Raw genomic sequence first — 20,296 nt, 5'->3', positions numbered from 1 at the left:
GGCAAAATCTGTTACAAAAATCCCGTGGGCCATTATTGCCACTACACAGGTCGGTCACAGTGAGATGTAATACCAACATCAAGCAAGGCAAAGGAGGAAAGATTAATATTCTCTGCTAAGAAAATTAGACATTGCCATTCAGAGCAATTTAGGCCAAGGGAAGATGTATGTAAAATCCATGACTCATGCACTTATTGCTTGGTCAAGATTTGCACAGGTTCAAGTGAGCAACACAATGGCAGCTGGCTTCCCTCAATTCAGGGCAGCCACAATTCCTAGCCCATATGCATGGCTTGTTTGAATCAGAATGAGAGTCCCTGCTAGCATTGCACCCACATTCACACACTAGAGGTGAAAGGAGACATTTTATTAACCCTTTTTATAGATTGGAATTTAACCTTCTCCGAAGCAGCAGAAGTATGGGTAATCACTGTTCCGGGCTGTCACAACCACAAAGAAGCATACCTATGAATGAGAAACAGCATAGAGGTTCTCCAAAGGAACTCGAGAGGCAAATGGGGTACACTTGTTTTTACATCAACTTGTAGCAAGAGTTACTAATCTTTTAAGTAACGCCTTATCAAGTAGATTCTCTTTGTGGCCACTGATTCCTTACCTCTGAATATCCCCAAGCCAGAGCTCGCAGCCTTGGTTCTGGAAGAATGAGCTAGCAAGCCCTCAGGGGGCTGTATCTCGGCCAATGCGTGGCAGGTTTTAATGCAAAGAACAATCCATTGCAGGATGGTTCACTTCTGCACAGCTTTCCCTTTTTTGCCTCTGACATAGCCCCCGAAGAGGTAATGATCCACCAGAACTCTTTTGTGAAATCAAGGTACAACGACAACACTCTTTTTGGGACCAGATGGTGGAGTCCCTCCTCCTCTTTGGAGGGATGAGGTGGAGCAAAGAAGGTAGGCAGGGTCATTCTCTGGCCTACATGTAAGCGAGTGACAACCTTTGGAAGAAAAGAGGCACGTGTCTGGAGAACTAGCTTGTACAGGAAGAAGGTTGTATACAAAAGGGTACAGAGAGGGCCTGCAATTCTCTGACCTTCCTGGCCCATGTTATGACAACTAAAAATGCAGTTTTTATTGTCAAGAGCCCAACAGGGCAATTGTGTTGAGGCTTGAATGGTGAACACACTGGAAATGTGAGAACCAGATTGAGGTCCCACTGAGACATGATGAATGGTGTATAAGGAAACTACACTTTTAACGCTGAATCTCCTTTCTTTTAATGTCACTTACCTTCATCAATGACTCTCGTTTTAAGTGTTTAGGGCAGTTCAAGAAATATGAAGCAGCCAAACTAAGCAAAAAGCTTGAAAAGGCATTTTTGGTGTTGGAATAAGCCAAAAATATTAAAAAGCCATTTTAACTACACTAGGTCCCATCACACACCCGTGGGTGTGTAATAAGCCCCAATGTGAACTTTATAGCTTACCTTCAGTGCTTTGTATACAGTGACTCCATAAAACTTCTCATTGGGAGTGTGTGGAGATGTTTTACCGCCGTATCCATCTCCAGCTGAGGCAGCTGCCTGTAAAATGTATGAGACATTTGTGTAAGGGACAAGTAATCAAATCAAAGAAGCACCACGCGTTCACTCTAGCAAATACAGGGTATGCTGGTACCATGAAATTGTGTTCTTTATTTGCACAAAGATTAAGAAATGTGGACATTGTAGTGCTGATAGCTCTTGTATTCAAATATAGTTTATTCACTATCAGAAACAAATCTTTGAGAAATAGTTCTTTATATGCTTACCAACAGTGCATATTGCATGGAAGCACTACTCTCCAACAGGGCTGGAGTGGGAATCCAAGGCAGCTATGGCAATTTTCTCAGACCAGCCCCTGGGGTTAGAACTGCCTGGCCCCCGGAGGCTGGAAATGCTTGCTTGCTGCTTTTGTTAGTGGGGGCAGATATTGCAACACTATTGCAAAAGTGTCCCTCTGTAACAAAACCACCACCACCACTCCAAAACCAGCCCCCACCCTTCCAGCCTCTAACACCTACAATGGAAATGAAGAGTAACAATATCTAGCACTGGATACAGTAGTTGCATGAAGTGTAGTGGCACCACCAGTAAAGCACTACAACTAGCAGTAATGGAACCTGTTTTTGCAGCACATACTTCGTAATAGTGACGAGGTAAACCTATCACGTAGAAGTATGTACTTTGCTACCATTTTCTAGATTTCATTTGATGTGATAAGCATGAGCCTCAAGCAAAGCACATGCAAAGGAAACTATGATCATCAACAATACCAGCAAACTAATAATAGCAACTCAAACCAATTTTATGAAAACACTTCCAGATTTAGATCTCAAATAAAACCCCTCAAACTACAGTCTTCTGCTTTGTTGTGCTACAATGAACACTGTATGTTGTAAAACAAGAATATCCCTTAGATATGGGGCATTCAAGATACATTCAAGTGAAGAAAATACACATACCACCCAGGAGTCCGGATGCAAGTGTGAAAGGAAAACGGCCTGCCAGGAGAAAAATCTACTCTGCTCAGTCGGCCTCGCTTTACTGCTCAGGGAGTCCTTACACTGCGATACACCCAACATTTCAAATGACCTTGCTAGCCTCGGCAGAACACAGTAGAGGAATCCCATAGACGAGTTTTACATTATAGCCCACTTTTAATGGTTATATCTGTTGTTAAAGGTCTGCTACTCGACATATAGGCCTCAGCTGCTGTGGGTGGTTTATAACGAGGGAGAGGGCCTTTACTCGAAGGGCACAGTCTGAGGCAGGTGATCTATACAGCTATTAGAACACCTAACTTAATGAAAGTAGAATGTATTGAATTAAAACAGTAGAAAGGGAAAGTCAAATATTGGAACAGAATGTCAATACCAGCCATTATTGGTCCACAGCACCTACTGTCTACAAAAGACCTCACAACTTTGCAATGCTTTCATATAACATTATAGCCTGCTGCAGAGCACCATACTAGTCATTAAAAGCCCTGTAGTAAATGTGAAGATGGCATTTATCGACCTGTATATGCAAAAACAGAAGGGCTATACAGCTCTTAGGACATTCGATCCTCTGAGGGTAGACTCTTCTTAATTAAACAGATTAAACAGGAAGAGAAGCAATACAACAATCATTGGAATGTTTGAGCAGAAGGTCTCTAGAAATCATTATTGGCCCCAACCTACTCTGCTGTCTTCAGTGCAAAACCCAACATTCCAATGTTCTAAATATACATAAAAACATCTTCTGTTTCCACAATTCCTAATTTTGAAATTGATATAGGGTGGATGCTATATTGGATAGAATGGATGCTGAAAAATAAATGCACACACATAGTAGTGATAAGAAGACATAATAGAAAAGAAAGGCCAGCGAGTTTACCTCATACGACCCCTTAGCACAGTAATGCTACCCAGAATAGTTTATTTGCTGAAATTACCTCTTTTCTGGTTAGAGTCTCCTTATCATGAACTGTAAACCTACTTTTAAAATGTGAGCATTACTGGGGTAAATACAATCTTTTACTTCTCACACAGGCCTAGTACTTAACAAGACCTTGTCTTAGCAAGATTATAATGTTGTCTTACTTTGTTTTTTTCTGAAAAGGCAATGTACCTGGAAAGAATCACAGAGGAGCACTGGGGGAGGTTAGATAGTTTCAAGGATCTTGACCTGGACAAATTGAATGAACCCAAGTGGTGCATTTTCCTGCAGGGAATCAAAAGGAAGCTAGAATTTATTTTTCTTGGGAGACACTTGGATGTATCTGGAATTCTTCGTAGTGCTGGTGTAGTCCGGGATATCGAGGATGGAATATTGTGACCAAATATCAACAAGCAAATATTGAGGTTGTAAGTGCATACAATCATGGATTTACTATTCTTAATTCCACATCTCTATACCTTCACAATGTACATCGTCAAGGTACATATATGTGGAGTTAGATGTAGAAAATGTACACATACTTCATACTTACCTGCCATTATTTTGGTCCTCAATACTTTAATCCGGATATTGTGGCCACTCAATAATCCAGGCTCTATATTCTGGATCTACACCTACAGAACACAATCACTTGGATAGCTGATTATTCCTTATCTGATAGCTAATGGCTCATCTTGTCTGGGATGGGAACCTCCAAACCATTGCAAAGATATTCCTGGACTATTCCTGGACTACCAAAAGCGATGCAGTAACATAACCAAAGCAGACTGTGAGCTATACAACTGTAAATTGACAATAAATAGTAAACCTGAAATTAAACAGCATATCGTGGGTTGCTAAACAAGGGGACAAATAGTAACGTTATGGGTTGGTGGGCACTTACATTCGAAAGTCTCTGAAGCTCGCGGCATTCATCCTCTGAGAGGAAGCCATCGAGTACAACCCGCTGCGACCCGTTGAGGGACCTTGAATTTAAGCTCATGCTGATACCGTCATACAAGAGAGGGCCTCCTTCAAAAAAACAAAAATGTGGGCCAAATGAACATTAACTGAAATACAACAAATTAGACATTTTCCAAGAAACAACAATCTATTACATTCATTTCAATGCTGGCAAAACATTTGCTAACGATAAACATGTAATTTATATGTGGCGGGCATATGTGAGTAAACCACAACAGCACATGATCATGCCAATGCATAAACAATAACTACCCACTGTGCTTCTGAGATAGTCAGATAAATATTTGTTTTTCAACTGTTTCAATTAGCTGGTGAGTGCTCAATGGCAACCCAGGCAAGGAAATGCCTTCAAGAACAAGACATAACATAACATAACATAACATAACATTAACTTTGGACTACTGCTCCCAAACCCCGAATGTGCTTTTGGATTCTAGGGGCAGCACTAGTGCACGACTGATGCGCCTTTGACGGAGGTCATACATGGATAGGCAGGGACATGGTGGTATCGTTACACTCCACACTTAACGTTAAATTATTTGTACATTGTACAATTGCAGTTAAAGTAAGCTTTGCAGTTAATTTGGTTCTCACTAATATTTACAGTTCAGTCTTCAGGATAGATTTAACTTTCAGCATCTCATGTAGAAAACTAGCCCCCCTTGTGGATGTGTTAGTAAAGGCAACTGTTTAAAAAATCTTTAAAAGTTCTTGCTCGTCCGTGTGACAAAGCAAACCGAAAGTCAAGAGACCATGGTCCCAATATTTTGGTCCAAATTTTCCTAAAAGCCTTATTGGAACATTTCAGCAAGGGATGTTCTCAGACCACAAGCCGCTGCTTCTCGCATTAGCCCTTCAAAGATCCTCCTACCAGACAAAATAGAGCATGCATTAACTGTCCAGCACCTAAACAAATCTTACCTCGGGTTTCATGAGCAACACTGTGTCTGATCCTCTCAATCACCTTCATTCTGCAGCAGTCTTTGTGTCAGTGCTGGGAAGGGGAGAATGGGGTGTTCCCTTCTTACCCCTCATGTTATCCTCCTTACCGAAACTTGGCTATGTGACTCTTCATCTGCAGACATCCTGCCGCCATACTCCCAAGTAATATAATCTCCCATGTCAACCAGGAAGGGAAGCGGGGAGAGGGGCTTTGCGATTGTTTATTGCTCCTCTCTCGCATTTTCGACCCTTGACAAGCCTTTTCATTTACTCGGGCAAAGCCATGATGTTCACGCTCAAATTCAATCTTTTATCCTACACCTTTATGGTTCTACAACTCATTTCTGCACTCCTCTCAGATTCTAGCTTCATTCCTTACCGAATATGCTAATTTCACACTGACTGGCAATCTTAATATCCACTTCGACAATACCTCAGATACTGCCGCAGTCTCTCTAACATACTCGCTCAGTTCGGAGTGACGGCCATTTATGTCATCAGCCACATACTACTAAGGTGGCCAGACTACTTTGCTGTCCCTTTTGCACTTCCTTTTAACAACCACTCTAACACTCTAGCTAATTCAAGAAGCCTAGTGCCAGTCCCTGCTTGGCACATGTTAATTCTTCCAAGTTACTGAACGTTAGGCTCTCTATGCCGTTTAACCATACCGCAGACATCACGGCTGCCTTTACTTTTTTTAATCAATTTCTAGGTGGTATTCAGGACTCAATAACCCCTATTAAGACTAGATGCTCCTTCACTCCCACAACCCCCACAGCTCCCTGGTACAGCAAATAACTGAGGTTTGCAAAGAAGCATTTAAAAAAACGTTAGGCATCTAGCTCTCCTCCTACAACCCAAAGGACACAGATGCAAACTAACAATACCAGACTTATTTAGCCCAGCAGAATGCAGAAAAGAAACTCCTCCTACTCAAAAGTTCTGTTCTAGTCTAGCTTCCATTTTCCATCAGAAGATTGCCACAGTTAAACTCAGTTCTTGCCTCAAACCAATGTGGCCTCTCTACCTCTACCCTGGCATTAGTTAAGCCTTCTGTTTGCTCATCTCGCTTACATTTCAGCAGTCTTTTTGTGTAAGAAGTTGAAAGTCTTACAACTAATATAAATCCAGCTCCCCCAGCAATCCTCATCTCCTCACATCATGCCCTTGCCTCTAACATCCTTTATCCCATCCTGACCCACCTAGATAATTTGTTCATTTGTTCAGCAATGGTTCCAGATGGATGGAAACAAGCATTTGTTGACCCTTTGCAAAAACAACCCTAAGCACACCTTAAAATTTTACAGAAAATGCTGCCCATATCTCTTTAGCCCTTCCCCTCAAAATTTCAGGAAACAGCTGTCAACCACCAACTCTCCAGGATACATTTCAATTTGGTTTCCGCTTCCTTTCTACTTTGGTGGCAGTTTCCAATAATTATAGAATGCTTCTAGACAAAGGCCAAAATGCTGCCCTATTTCTGTTAGATCTCTCAACTGCATCTGAGATGGTCTCCCACGCCATACTCCTTCACAGTCTACTTGATATAGGTGTCTGCAAACATGCCCTTACATGGACAGGTTCCTTTCTATCTATACACAGTCAAAAGGTAAGTCTCCTTTCCACCACTTGGAAGCTTCTGAGATTAAGTGGTGCATCGCGCAAGGATCGTGGCGTAGTGCCACGCTTTTTATTATCTATATCCATCCATTTGCTTCTCTGTCCAGTTCCCTTGGTTTCTGAGGTGGTTTCATCAGCTGATGATACCCAAATTATAATCTCATTTTCATAATAGTACAGTGAAATGAAAGCCTACTTGAGCAAGAATATTGTTTTAACTTAAATAGTGACAAACTGTTTGGTCATCATTCCATCTCTTGCTCTCAGGCATGGTGATTTGAAGAACTCTGGTCTCTCTTGCTCCCCTACATCTACAGCTAAAAACGTGGGCAACTTGTTGGAAATTACCATGGTAGTCTCCCAGATGTTTGCCTTCTTTTGCTGAACTCGGTTTTGTTGACCATAGGACTCTGTGCACTTTACCCCTACTTACCAGAGATAAAGGGCTTGTGTTTTTCCTTTCAAACATATTGAAATTGGTTTACATCTGATTGCCACATTTAAAGTCCTTAGTATATGGTAATACATTTCCCAAAGGTCTGTAAATTAAATACTACCAGTAGCGGGACTCATTTTGCCACCCACTAAAGTAGCACTGTAAAAACCCATCTCCGGACCTATCAGGCGTGCAGTTTTAAACTGCCATTTTGAATGGTCAAAATAACCCTTTCGACAGGCCTAAATCAACCTTTTTGCTACTAATAACGTACCCCTAAGGTAGGCCTTGGGAATGGGGCGTGATATTTAAAAGTAGGACAAGTATATTTAATATTTTTCATGTCCTGGTAGTGGAAAACCTCGAAAGCCATTTTCCACTGCGCAAGACTGGCTCTCCCATAGGCTAACAATGGTTTAGACTATTATACTTAGTGGGTCACATGTATCAACCAATCTTACGTTCGCAAACAAGCTGATTCGCAGTATCGGCCAGTTTGCAAACACAAAAAAGGCTTTTCACAGGCATCAAATCCTTTTCTTTACGAATCGGTATCTGGAAGGGGCGTGTTTAGGACATCCCTTCCAAACAGAGAATCGCAGCAGTATGTGTGAATGTTTTGTGACCGTGAATGCGGTCGCAAAACATTTGCAATTTACCACCAGCTTCAAGTTGGTGGTAACCCATTCGCAAATGGAAAGGGGTCACCAAGGGACTCCTTTCCCTTTAGGAATGGTTGTAAAAACGTTTTTTAAGAGCAGGCAGTGATCCCATAGATAACTGCCTGCTCTTAAAAAGAAAACCTTTCATTTAAAAAAAAAAAAAAAATACAACTAGTTTTCCTTTAAGGAAAACTGACTGCATTAAAAAAAAAGTTTGCTTTATTTAAAAGCAATCACGGACATGGTGGTCTGCTGACCCCAGCAGGCTACCATTCCCGTGATTTTAGCGATTCCTAGGGGGGTCGCAAATTGCAATCTACCTCAATAATGTTAATGAGGTAGGTCGATTAGTGACCCCCTAGGAATCGGATACATTTGTAATAGCGATTACCTAATTGCGGTTTGCAGAGAGTCGCATCTAGGTAATCACTATTACAAATATTGATACATGTGGCCCAGTAAGTGCTAAATTCAGATTGGGAACCACTAGAAGGAAAATGTTATTTGCCCATGTTACTTGCCCCGTGAGATTCTGTTCATGGCAGGCAGTGCTGTAGATTCACATGTTCTGCATGCTCCTGCCATCTTGTCTTGGGCTCGGACGTGTGCAACCAGTTTTCTTCAAAGATGTCTTTTGGGTTACAAGAAATTGGACTCATCCTATGACTGGTAATGTGCATTGGCATCAACTTCACTGTTAGATTGTTTTTCTGCACAACGGATAAGAATGAAAATGGAGCATAGAAAAGCAGAAGAAGATGACCATGCAAAGGACAAGAAAATATGATATCTGCAACAACCTGAGACTTCCAGGGAGGAGGAAGGGCATGTGTATCTATAGCATTCCATGCCACAAACAGATGCTTACAGTTTAAGTTACATTTTCAGTTCATGGCATGTGTAGCTGTAGATGTACATGCTCTGTTTACACTGAAAAGCAGTTCTCTCCTTAGCGGTGGCTAGCAGGAGGATGTTGAAGAGGTTTGGAAAAGTGTACACAATACAGCTTGGCCAACATTAGCTTGTTGGCACACTAAAACATCCACACAGTAATGCTTAGTGAATGTGCGTGGAGTAAACCATCACGCTGCTAAAAATATGTTAGCTAAGCAAATGTTACCAAGGAAAGTGTAGGAAACTGGAATTTTGTTGCAGTTGTCTTCCCTCCTTTTGCCCCATTTTTGACTACTAGATGCTGGTTTTGAACTCTGACAGTGAACCGAGGCCTGCTAGCCAGATCTCAGTGCCAGAGCTCTCTTCCCTAAAAGAAGTAAAAGTTTAATTGTAACCCAATTGGCATGGAATTTAGCACCTTTGTAAGTCCCTAGTAAATTGTACGCCTGGTACCTGGGGCCCAGGTATTAAAGAGGGTCCCTAAGGGCTGCAGCAAGTCTTATGCCACCCTAAGGGACCCACACACAAATTAGAGGCAGGCTGCCATTGCAGACTGCGTGCCATGGTGCAAACCATGAGTGAAAACACGACATGGCACACTCACTGTATGTCATGCCAAAGTCACTGCATGTAACATATTTGTCACCCCTACAGCAGGCCTTGCAGCCCTAAGGCAAGGTGCATTATATTACATGTGAGGGCATATCTGCATGAGCAGATATGCCCAGTGCTGTTTAGTTCAATTACTAGATTGTACAAGTGAACAGGGGAGCTGGCTTTAAAAACCTCTGCCATCTTCGATATGCGACCACGGCTTCCACCCAAAACCTGGGTGATGCCATCCCCTGCCCTGAGGCCCATTTGGCACCATGACAGGAAGGAAAATTAGATGGTCAAGAGGCGTGTACACTTTCAGGCTAGTTACACCCCTAAGGTGGGCTGCCTGAAGTGAACACACAAAGCGGGATTCCATCATCTTGTTTCTGGTGATATTAGGAACTCTGGGACAGGGTGATGCTCCCTCCTCACAGGAAGTGGTCAGCTAGGGGGTGTAGTAACCCCAGGAGTAAGTAGCCCACTGGCTACTACCCTACACTCCCCTTAAACGCCACTAAATTTAGTATTTAGGTGCCCCCCCCCCCCCCGAAACCAGGAAAACAGATTAAGTCAAGACTTCGACTACTGAGAACCAAGGATGATGAAGAAGGACCGACAGAGCGAGAACAGAGGACCTGCACCAGAGATTGCCCACAAACCCTGCCAGGCTGCTTGTACCTTGTCCTCGCTGAGCCAGAATTCACAAAGAGCGGGACACCTTCCCCAAACCCTTGGAGGATCATCCAGCACCTCAACAACCGGAAAAGATCCCCATTGGAGAGGAAGAGCCACTTCTCTACACCAGCAGGCACCCACTGCAGCTGCCCGGTCCAGAGATTTACTGATCCCCACGCCCAGCGAGCGAGCAGCACCCCAGCAAAAGGTCTTTGTACTCCAAGAGGTCAGATTCATGACCCCACCGAGTTTAAAGACGCCAGGACCCGCCCTGCACCAATGCCCTGGGTATACTGGAGCAGTTGCTGCAACTAAGGCTAAAGCTAAGTGGAGAAGGACAGACGTATAAGCAAGATCTGACATCTGCAGATGAAGCAGGTAGCAAACTATGTCTTGGACTGGAAGGCAGTAATGGACAAACCTTTTCCACATAGTAAGCCAGCACAGTGCGTTTTTAAGGATGGACATACACTCAGGAGGCTGACTGAGGCAGCCAAATTCTAAGACTTCAGGGACCAAATGGCAAGACTGCGCTGCCTGGGGTTGGGGTGCCTGACTGTGCCCTGGTTATGGGGGAGAACGTCTGGCTGGTTAGGCAGCTTCGTTAGTCACTAGGGACAGGTCTAGAAGGATTGTGAATCAGGGTTGTCTGGCCCACGTGGGAGCTACCAGAATGAGAGAGGGATAAATGCTGAAGCCTCTGATCACGTATGGAAGGAGTGGGATAGAAGGTTAACTGTAGGCAAATATCTCTAACGAGTTTATCCATAATGCATTGCTGATAGACTATGGCTGTGGGAACTTGGAGGTGAAACATATGCATTTTTGGTGGGAGCGGGATGGCCTAACTCAGGGAGCCCCCAAAGACGGAAGTACAAGAGAAGGACTTGCAGGTGAAGTTCCCGCTCGTGGAATTGTTGTTTCGTCCTGATGAGCAGGTCTCCAAAGTTGCTGTCAGTAGGTACTCCACCAGTAGATGGATATTGTGGTGGAGTGCCCACAGCCAAATGCCCTGTGCTAATGCGGACAGTTGTTATGAGAGCATGTCACTTTTTCTGTTTCTTGTTTTCCATGACAGTCATGTTGTCCGTCTGGATGAGGATCATCTTGTGTTGTAAGTGGCAGTGGAAGGCTTTGAGAGCCAACTAGAAGCCCAGTTGCACCAGGTAGTTGATGTGGAAATCAAGCTGATGGGGTGCCAACATGCTCTGAATGGACAAGTCCTGTAACTGTGCCCACCACTTACTATCAAAACATCTGTGGGTGATGGTCACCTGCAGAACTTGGTCAAGGAAAGGCCAGCCCTGTAACATATTGTTGGTGTTCCACCACTGCAGAGAGAAATGGGTGCTGGTCCAAATCAACACTAGATATTCACAGTGCCTCTCTGCTTGTGATCAGTGGGTAGTTAGGTACTCTTGTAGCAGACGCATGTGCAGACTGACATGGAGAACTATGGCAATGCAGAAAGCCATCATGCAAAGAAGGCCATAATGCAGAGGAGGCGCATGAACGTCCTGACCACTATGTGGCAATCTGGCTGAAAAAGAGGTAGTACCAACTGGAAAGTTTGAATCAGGCATGGCTCGGGTACATTTTCCTTGTAACGAAGTTGAGAACTGCTCCCAAGAAAGACTGCATCTGCAGGGGCTGAAGGTGGGACTTTACTGTGTTGATGGTAAACACAAAATGGTGCAAGAGGTCTATGGTGATCTGAGTATGTGGACAACACTGTTGTTCGTTTGCACTCTTGATCATTCACTTGTCGAAATAAGGGAACATGCTGGTGCCACCCCTTCTGCGGTAAGTGGCTACCATGGCAAGACTTTTTGTGAACACCCTAGGTGTGTGGTGACCCCAAAGGGAAGCCCTTTGAATTGAAAATACTGGCCACTTATCAAGAACCACAGTTACCAGTGGTGTTCAGGGTGGATCAGGATTTAGAAATGGGCATCCTTCAGGTCAAGTGTCTACTGGGGCTCTGAGGAGGCGGCATGTTTACAGGGAGGGATGTTTGGTGGGGTGCAATGAGCTCTAAGCAGTAACCCTGCCTGATGGAGAGAACCCAGTGATTGGAGGTGATATCTTCCCACAGTGAAAAAAACCCTGACAGTTGCAGTGTGATCAGGGTGAAGGGGGAGTCAGTGTGTGGTGGGGGGCAGCTCCCTTACCCGCACCACCTTTTCTTTTGCCTCAGAATTGTCTATCTTGGTAGCCACCCAGGGAGTAGCCCTGTATAGGCATCTTGTTGTTGCTGCTGCCTCTGGTAGGAGGTAGACGCTTTGGGGGAGGTGGCCTTGGCACCCCCTGTGTACTGGGATCTACACAAGGAACTCCAGAGAGAAGGCATTAGGAGACGTCCCACTGCCTTGGCTGTTTCCTTTTTCATTTTCCCAAGCATTTGATCAACCTGCTGTCCGAAGAGGTGTTCCCCATTGAAGGGTAGGTTGAACAGATACTGCTGGATTAAAGCTAGAGCTGCACAGCCAAGCATGGCACCAAATAAGGACTATTGAATTTATGCCCCTCGCTGCAGTATCAGCTGTGTTAGGGCACACCGAATGGTGGTGTTGGAGATTACCTTACCCTCAGAATCAGCTCATGGCCCAGTTTCTTATACTGGTCTGGAAGTTGTTGGCAGAGCTCCTCCTTCTTGTACTAGAGGTCCAATCACAACTGAAGAGAAGTCCAATGGAGTTGGCAATTCAGCACTATGTCTCTGATTGAGTGACGACTGCTTGCTGGCCACATCAATCTTCCTGCTCTGCTTATCTGGCAAGAGTGCGTTGCCACTGCCTGGGCATTTGCGCTCATAATGAACCACTAAAGAGTCAGGTAGGAGTTGGCCGCATATATATGGTGGGTCTGAGGGTGAGGGTTTACATTTCTTATCAAAACTACCTTCTCCTACATAGCCTTCCTGGAGGTCTCAGGAGTAGTCTTTAACATGCCATTAAAGATGGGGAGGAACTGCAGTGACGCTGGGTGGTAGACACCATATCTACTAGAAAGTCATCTTCCTATACTTTTTGCAACTCAACCTCATCGATAGTTGCCACCATTGTGAATAACCTTGTGATAGGAGGAGGAATCATCTGGACAGGAGAGTTTGGCGGGGCAGAGACCTGGGTCAGTGACCCCAATTGGGTCGATGTCATAGCCATCCCACAGGTCGTTCCAGGGTTAGGGTTCAGTAGCGGCCTCCCAGGGATCAAGCGGGTAGGAGGGACTTCCCTCACTCCCCATGCATGATGAATGTGGAAAAACCACTGGTGAATGAGGTAGCGAAGGTCCCTGTGGGGCCGATAAAGTGGGAAGAGGGAAGGAAGAGGGAAGGAAGAGGGAAGGAGGAAGGAAGGAGGAAGGAAGGAGGAGGAGGAGGAAGTGGATGTTGTGGTTTATGTGGTAGAGGACTAGTGCTCCTGTCCTGATGCTGTATGGAGGATTAGGCTCTACAGCAAGCTCCTCCTAAAAAGTCAGCTTCCTCGTGTGCAGGATATTTGGAGGAGGCTTAGTGATAATCTTGCCGGTCTGCGGTTGGATGAAAATCAGCTTCTGTCGAACGTCGAGCTCTTCCTGCAGATGCTGCAGAATAGGCAGAATGGGCTGCTCTGGTTCCTCAGATCCTGCAGAGGATGGGGTTTGGTGGCAAAGAAGCCTTTTGGCCCACTGACGCTAAAGTAGTTTTCAGTGCTGATCGAGTCTTCAGAGCGGAGGATGGCTTCACAACCACTTTCTGTGTCTGCACCAAAGGAGCGGTCAGCATCAGAGGTCGGGTCTTTTGCGGCTGTTTCAGTACCGGTGGCTGACTTGGAGTTGAATCTGAAGTCTTTTGTCGAGACCAACCATGCCCATCAGGTAGTGGTGGACCAGAACCTGGCTTCAGGGCTTGCCACCCGACCCCCTCGAGGGCGGTACTAAGTTTGTGTCAGTGTTGAGGAGGTGGTGGAGGGAGGGATGTCTTAATCAGGTTTGCATGGTAGATCTTCGTGGACCTGCAGCTTCTCTGTCTTGGACTCCAAGTGGGAGCTTGGCTGGGGCTGAAATACAGGGCCTGTTCGACCAAGGGGCCCAGCTCTGGTTCTTACTCGATGTCACAGTCCCCGAAGAGGTCGGGTATGTCGTCTCCTTGTCACTGTGCCATGGTGCATCTAGCAAGTCGCACAATTGTCGCACAATTATTTGAAAGTATATAAACAAAGGAGTGCTGAGTAAGAGACGTTACTCCAGCGGGAGATAACGCTTTAAATTTGTTTTTTGCATCTAGCAAGTCAAACAGAAGAAGATGATGGACCGAGCGCTGAAACTTTTCAGACACTCACCCCCAGTCACAGATCTGGGTTCAATCCATCATCGTTCTTTGGCTCACTTCACCACCTCAGTTCGGACCCAGTTATACGCAAATCAGTCTTGACCCTGTTCCTCATGAGAACAAGCCAAGTCTTCTCTGAACCGGAAACATGCAACCTGGGACCAGTTTCAGGGTAACACCCCTCATCAGCCAGGCAAGCTTGAATCCAGTGGCAAACTGAGCAAAGGACCCACCTCTGGCGCTACCCTGCCAACTTAGGGCGAACAAAGCAAACACAAGGAGAAGATAGACGGAGTGCTGAAACTTTTCAGACACTCACCTCCAGTCACAGATCTGGATTTAATCCATCATCGTTCTTTAGCTCACTTCGCCATCTCAGTTCAGACCAGGCAAAATGCAAATCAGTCTTGACCATGGGCCTCATGGGAACAGTCCAACTCGAATAGCCAAGCCATGTCTTCCCTGCACCGGAAACAAGCATTCTGGGACCGGTTTCGGGGTAACACTCCTTATTAGCCAGGCTAGCTTTAATCCAATGGCATTTAGCAAGTCGTCAAGTTTGTTGATATCGTAAGGTGTTTTTGGAGCGGAAGGCGAGACAGAGAAGCAGAAGGCCTCATCACAGAGAGAGACAAAGGTGGCAGATTTGATGGAGACTTTGAGTAAAACTGTCGACAGTAGTGGAAGGTTGTTCTTTCTATTACAAAATATTCATTCTCAGAGAATAAAGACGACTTAAAGGTCCTAAGAGGGATACAGACCAGAAATGGGTGTTAACTAGAACACGGTCTCCAAGCTCAACGAAGGTCATGACAACACAGAACATACCTCAATCGATGAATGTCGTCACGAACGGGAATGGAAGAACCAAATGCGTCCGACGATGAACATCACAAGGTGTCGACCCAGAGCTCATAGGATAAACGTCTGAACCTGACAGATGAAAAAACCAGTCTAACAGGAGAGCCGATAGCCATGCACATTATAAGTCATAGGAGGAGCCACTGTAGTCAGTGACTCGAAAGGCTTCACTTAAGAACAATAGTTGGGCAAATATGAGCCCAACACTAGATTGAAGGCGTATGCAGAGCATGTGTGTCTACAACTATACATGTCTCAAACAAACATTTCAAGGGCTTATTTTAATAGTAAGTTAAAAATCAATTTAAAAGTAGGGTCAGGTTTTACATTAATATTTTTGAAAAGACACTTTAAGAAAGTTGTTTTCTTCCTGCCTAAAACCAAAAGGCCGTTCTGACAGTGCCCAACTGTCAATTGACTACTGATGGCTCCATTGTGGTGACATATGTATTGCTCCCAGACAATGCACAAAGGGCACTGGTTGTCTTGAGGGATTTCCCTCCCTGATAGGGTAACCTGAGGGATGCACCCAACTCCTTCCTCAGATGAAGCGCACACTAAGGCCTGCCTCCCTTTTCTCTTTCTAGTTAGGCTGTCTCCAATCCCACTGGAAGAGGGGGAGCTGGCCAGATATGATTTAGGGTGGACAAAGAATTGCCACCCACAGGCTTGCCCTGGGCAATACAAAAGACACATCCATAGAAATCTCTTCAGAACACTCTTGGACTTGAGGAAGATCAGAAGAGAACTGAACCTGATGTCTGCAACCGGAGAAGACCCCCTCGAGGACTGGACCTGCTCTCCCTTTTACCCACAACAAAGCTGTGGACTCCAGGGTTCATAAGGCTGACATCCTGTTCAAGCTACAGAGATACAGCAAACCAGAAGAAACCTTAGCTGTAACAACTCAGCTGATCAGTGGCGAGTGGACATGGATTTAACTCGGCCTTACACCCAGAAGGTCTCTTGGAGCCTCCCCATAGCTCCTGGGGGCCTTTAAAAGTGTACCCGTGGTGGATTGGGACTTAAAGGGCTAAAGGCAGAAGGTAAAATCTTTGGCCCAGGATGAACCTAGTTGGTGTATCTGGCCCGTGTTCCATCGCGGTCAGTGGAAAATTGCACCGACGTCCTGTTTTTCCACGCCCATTGACTATTGCCACTTTGTGATTCTGGGCGCTATTTTTATTAAAACATTTTTTTAATTCATATCTCCAGTTCCCCTTATTGGATTTTTGTCATTTCGGTGTTGTTTTGCTCATTACATTTACTCTATTTTTAATTTGTTTTGGATTTGTTTTGCATTTCAACAATTACTGTTTTAGTACTGCAAAAATACTTTATACATTGCCACCAATTAGGCCTGTCTGCTCTGTGCCATAGCTACCAGGGGTTTGAGCTCAGGTTACTTTAGTGACTTTGAGGGTTCACCCAGATAAGGATGAGAATATTACTTAAGGTGGATACTTATCACCCTCAACTAATAATCTAATCTCTTCAAAACCTGGCTTGATAACTGCCTCGCCTTCTCAAAACACATCAACCAGCTATTGGCACCTGTTCCGCCCTTCAGCGAATGCTCTAAAAGATCACCCTTCTCCTACCCACAGAGGCCAAGAAAACTGAGGTGCATTCCTCGATTACCTCCCAACTCGAGTACAGGAATTCTGTGCATTTGGGTTTGCTTAAGTGTCTTCCCCACATGTTCCAACTGGTCCAAAACTCAGCTGCCGATCTGATTCTGAATCTTTCATCTTCTTCCCCCATCTCTTCTCGTCTAAAACACCTCCAATGGTTCTCTTTTAAAGAAGCTGTCCTCTTTTAAGGCCTTATGCCTTTCTCACAGAGCCTTCTGCAACTCTGGTCCATCTCATCTAAAGAATATTTAGGCCTCATATCCCCGCTTGTACCCTTCACTCCACCTCTTCTAAACTAGTCATCATCCCTCCCAACAAGATAACCAAGAGAAGAGGTTAAGACTTCTATCTAGCGGGTACACTATGGAACTCCCTGCCTATAGATATTAAATCCACTTCAAATCACCTAGGCTTCAGAAATAAACCCGAAAGCTTATCTCTGATTCTTCCTTCCTATGCTTAGTGGCATGCACGTCCCTTCCTCCCCAGAGCCAGGACACCCTTGGGGTAACCGTGCACCTAATAAAACTACATTACATTAGTTTATGGAGACTGGGCGTTCTATATGATGTACAGGACTTAGCAGAGGCCCCTCTAAGCAGTCATGGGAGAGGGGAAGCATTCAGAGGTGTTTTTATGGGTGAAGAGCGGAAGGAGTTGTCTTACCATCACAGCCAGCCTCTCGGTCATTTAAATTGCTGGTCATGCAACAGCATTAATATGCATATAGGCAATGAATATAGCAACAGCATGATAGCAAATGTCAGAGTTAAAATGGCAACTTTTTCGATACAACCTGCTCCCTACAGTACTGAACTAATGAAAACAGAATACTCTGTAGAATAAAACTGCATTTCTGAAAATTGACATTAGGGGGTTCAACCTTTTGTAAGACAAGTGAGTTCACATACCACAGTCAAAGTCTGTATTCTCTAGTTACCTCCAAACAAATTTGTCATCTGAGTGCCTCTGATATTCAAAATGCCAAAGCTAAAAAGAGCAGGACGCCTGTGTTGATATCTCACCTTCTCGTATAGTCTTTGAAGTCTCCACAGATTCCTTGGTTTTCTCCTCTACAAGTGTTTCAATTTCTTTCATCAGATTGCCAATTTCTTCAGTGATTCGTGCTGCAGTCTCCCGCTCAACCCTTCAAAAGAAAAAGGAGCAGAACGCTTAAGGGAAAGTAAAGGGAACTTAACCGACCCGGATATCAAATATATAAGATTTTTCTTTTCCACTTAGCAAAGAAACAGTGAAAGTCCCATCCGACCCCGCGTCTACTCTCCAGAGCCCAAAAAACTATGAAGCGGGTCCTTACACCAAACAAGTTAGGGTAATATTGTGAGCTTTTAAGCCCTTGTGTGTTCTATTATCAGCTACATCCCACTCACTAGTACATTGATTGTATGAAGGGCTATGAAGCCAAGCTTTGATACAAGCGGATTACACAGAATATTCTGAATAAGTATTTAAACAAATACGGTGAGGACGCATTTTGAACTAAAATAAAGCTCGTAATTACAAATTTGAATTTCACATACCTATAAGTAATTTTGCCCTAATTTAACATAAGAACACACATTTTGCACAAGCCTGGTTGAGTATTGGGAACATCTTTTATAACATGTACATGCATATCATCAGGAGAGTGAAGGTGTTAAGTAAAGTGAGATGGGACAAGATGCTTGGTGAACTTCTGCAGTGCAAGACTTTCTGCGTTGTACATAGGGTTATGGTGTGAAGATTCTATGTACCAAAATCGAGCTCACAATACCTACAACCACTAGATCATCGAGGTACGTGTATAGTTTGAAGTTTATTTGCATAAGTTAATTAAAACCATTGCATTATAGTAAAAGGACATTAAAAAAGAACCAGAGTATCTGCGCTTAGCCCTTGTGTCAAAATTAAAAAATAACTAAATTACTTCTGGTTATATGCTGTAGGCTGCACATTGTTCATTGGTCCGTGCCTGGTAAGCTTAGTCTCCAATTTTGTGGTCAGTCAATACACCCTCTTTACGACCCTCTCCCTTTAGTAGCGGGAGGTTTGCCTATGGGCCCATCTCTTTGGGAAGGTGCAGGTGCTATGTGCCATCATGTGGTCCGGGACTTAAATTTCATGTTTGCAATTGCACATTCCTATAGAACCAGCCTCGGTGGAAATTGCCTCCCCGTCTAACTCATCCATTTTCCAGTTCTTCCATTCTTTCCTGGTCCTTTAGCACCATGTGCTCTGTCTTTGATCCTAGTTCTCTGATAAAAGTGCTTGTGCTTTGCAAGATTTAAAACCTTCGTTGGGTGAGCTAGTAGGGAGTCCCCAGCCTCTGTTGTGCTTCATTCTGAGCAGTATCTGACTTCTACAGGAGAGCTGTATATTCCTTCTGCAAACGTGTCTTTTGGAGAATATGAACAGGACTACTGGGTTTCATTTCTGGTCGGCAAAAAGTCCATCTCCTGGCTTCTGTTTGAAGTAATCCTGAATCAGTTTTTGAACTATGCGTGGGCGCGATGAAGGTTCAGAACGGGGCTGGAGAGCATCCCTGATTGTTTGTAGAAATTTTCCGCAACGTTCCAGTATGGAGGGCTCCTTTTGTGAGAAACATATTGCTGAAGCCTCTAGGCAGGTGCTCCCATTTTCCCACGGGTATAGTTCCCTGAGAAGAATTCTCCTTTCGTTGGTTATAGCTGGGCAACAGCACAAGAGGTGCAGCCATGATTCTCGTTTGTGGTCGCATAGTCTGCATGCTCCTCCAGTATTTGTATTTGCCCAGGACCAGCTGAAATCCTCTATCGGCAATGTCAGCAATCGCAAGTACATGATCTCTCTTCTGGTTTTAGAATTAAGAGAAGCAGATAAGTAAGGCTGGGGTTTAGTTATCAGATATGAGGCAATTAGCGGGGCCAGGAAAGGGGATGTTTTTAGAGTAGCCTGGTCTTGCTGAAATGAGGATGATTGCACTTGTTTATTGATGGACTTTTTCCAGATTGCGTATGTGATAAATGGCAAGGCGAGTGCTGCTCGGTTTATTTCTATAGTGGCAAGGGCATTTTTAAGCTGGGTGTTCTATGGAATACCTGTTTTTTAAAATATGTCTCTAAGGCAACATTTTAAGGATTGTTCTGGAGATTTCAAAATAGGAATGAAGTATTTGAGGAGGTCGGCAACAAGGATTCGTGCTTGTTTAACCAGTCCGAGCTCCAGCCTGAGTCTCGCCCTGAGGAGGTATTTTGGTAGATGGAAGATCTTTTTGTAGTCC

At 44.4% G+C, this 20,296-nt stretch overlaps 1 protein-coding gene across 2 annotated transcripts in view; it reads right to left on the bottom strand.

The window, feature by feature from the left end:
* The window catches only part of P3H1 (prolyl 3-hydroxylase 1), a 165,871-nt gene that overhangs the window by 62,521 nt on the left and 83,054 nt on the right, over positions 1 to 20,296 (bottom strand). For both annotated transcript variants that reach the window (XM_085604201.1, XM_085604192.1), the window contains exons 8-10: positions 18,063 to 18,184; positions 4,322 to 4,449; positions 1,444 to 1,539 (exon numbers count right to left, since the gene is read on the bottom strand). In XM_085604201.1, coding sequence (XP_085460327.1) covers positions 1,444 to 1,539; positions 4,322 to 4,449; positions 18,063 to 18,184 — 346 coding nt within the window. The remainder of the gene's footprint in view (positions 1 to 1,443; positions 1,540 to 4,321; positions 4,450 to 18,062; positions 18,185 to 20,296) is intronic.

This window comes from Triturus cristatus, chromosome 1_2, assembly GCF_964204655.1.
Source record: "Triturus cristatus chromosome 1_2, aTriCri1.1, whole genome shotgun sequence".
Classification (NCBI taxonomy): Eukaryota; Metazoa; Chordata; class Amphibia; order Caudata; family Salamandridae; genus Triturus; species Triturus cristatus.
This window is presented reverse-complemented; position numbering and strand designations above follow the sequence as displayed.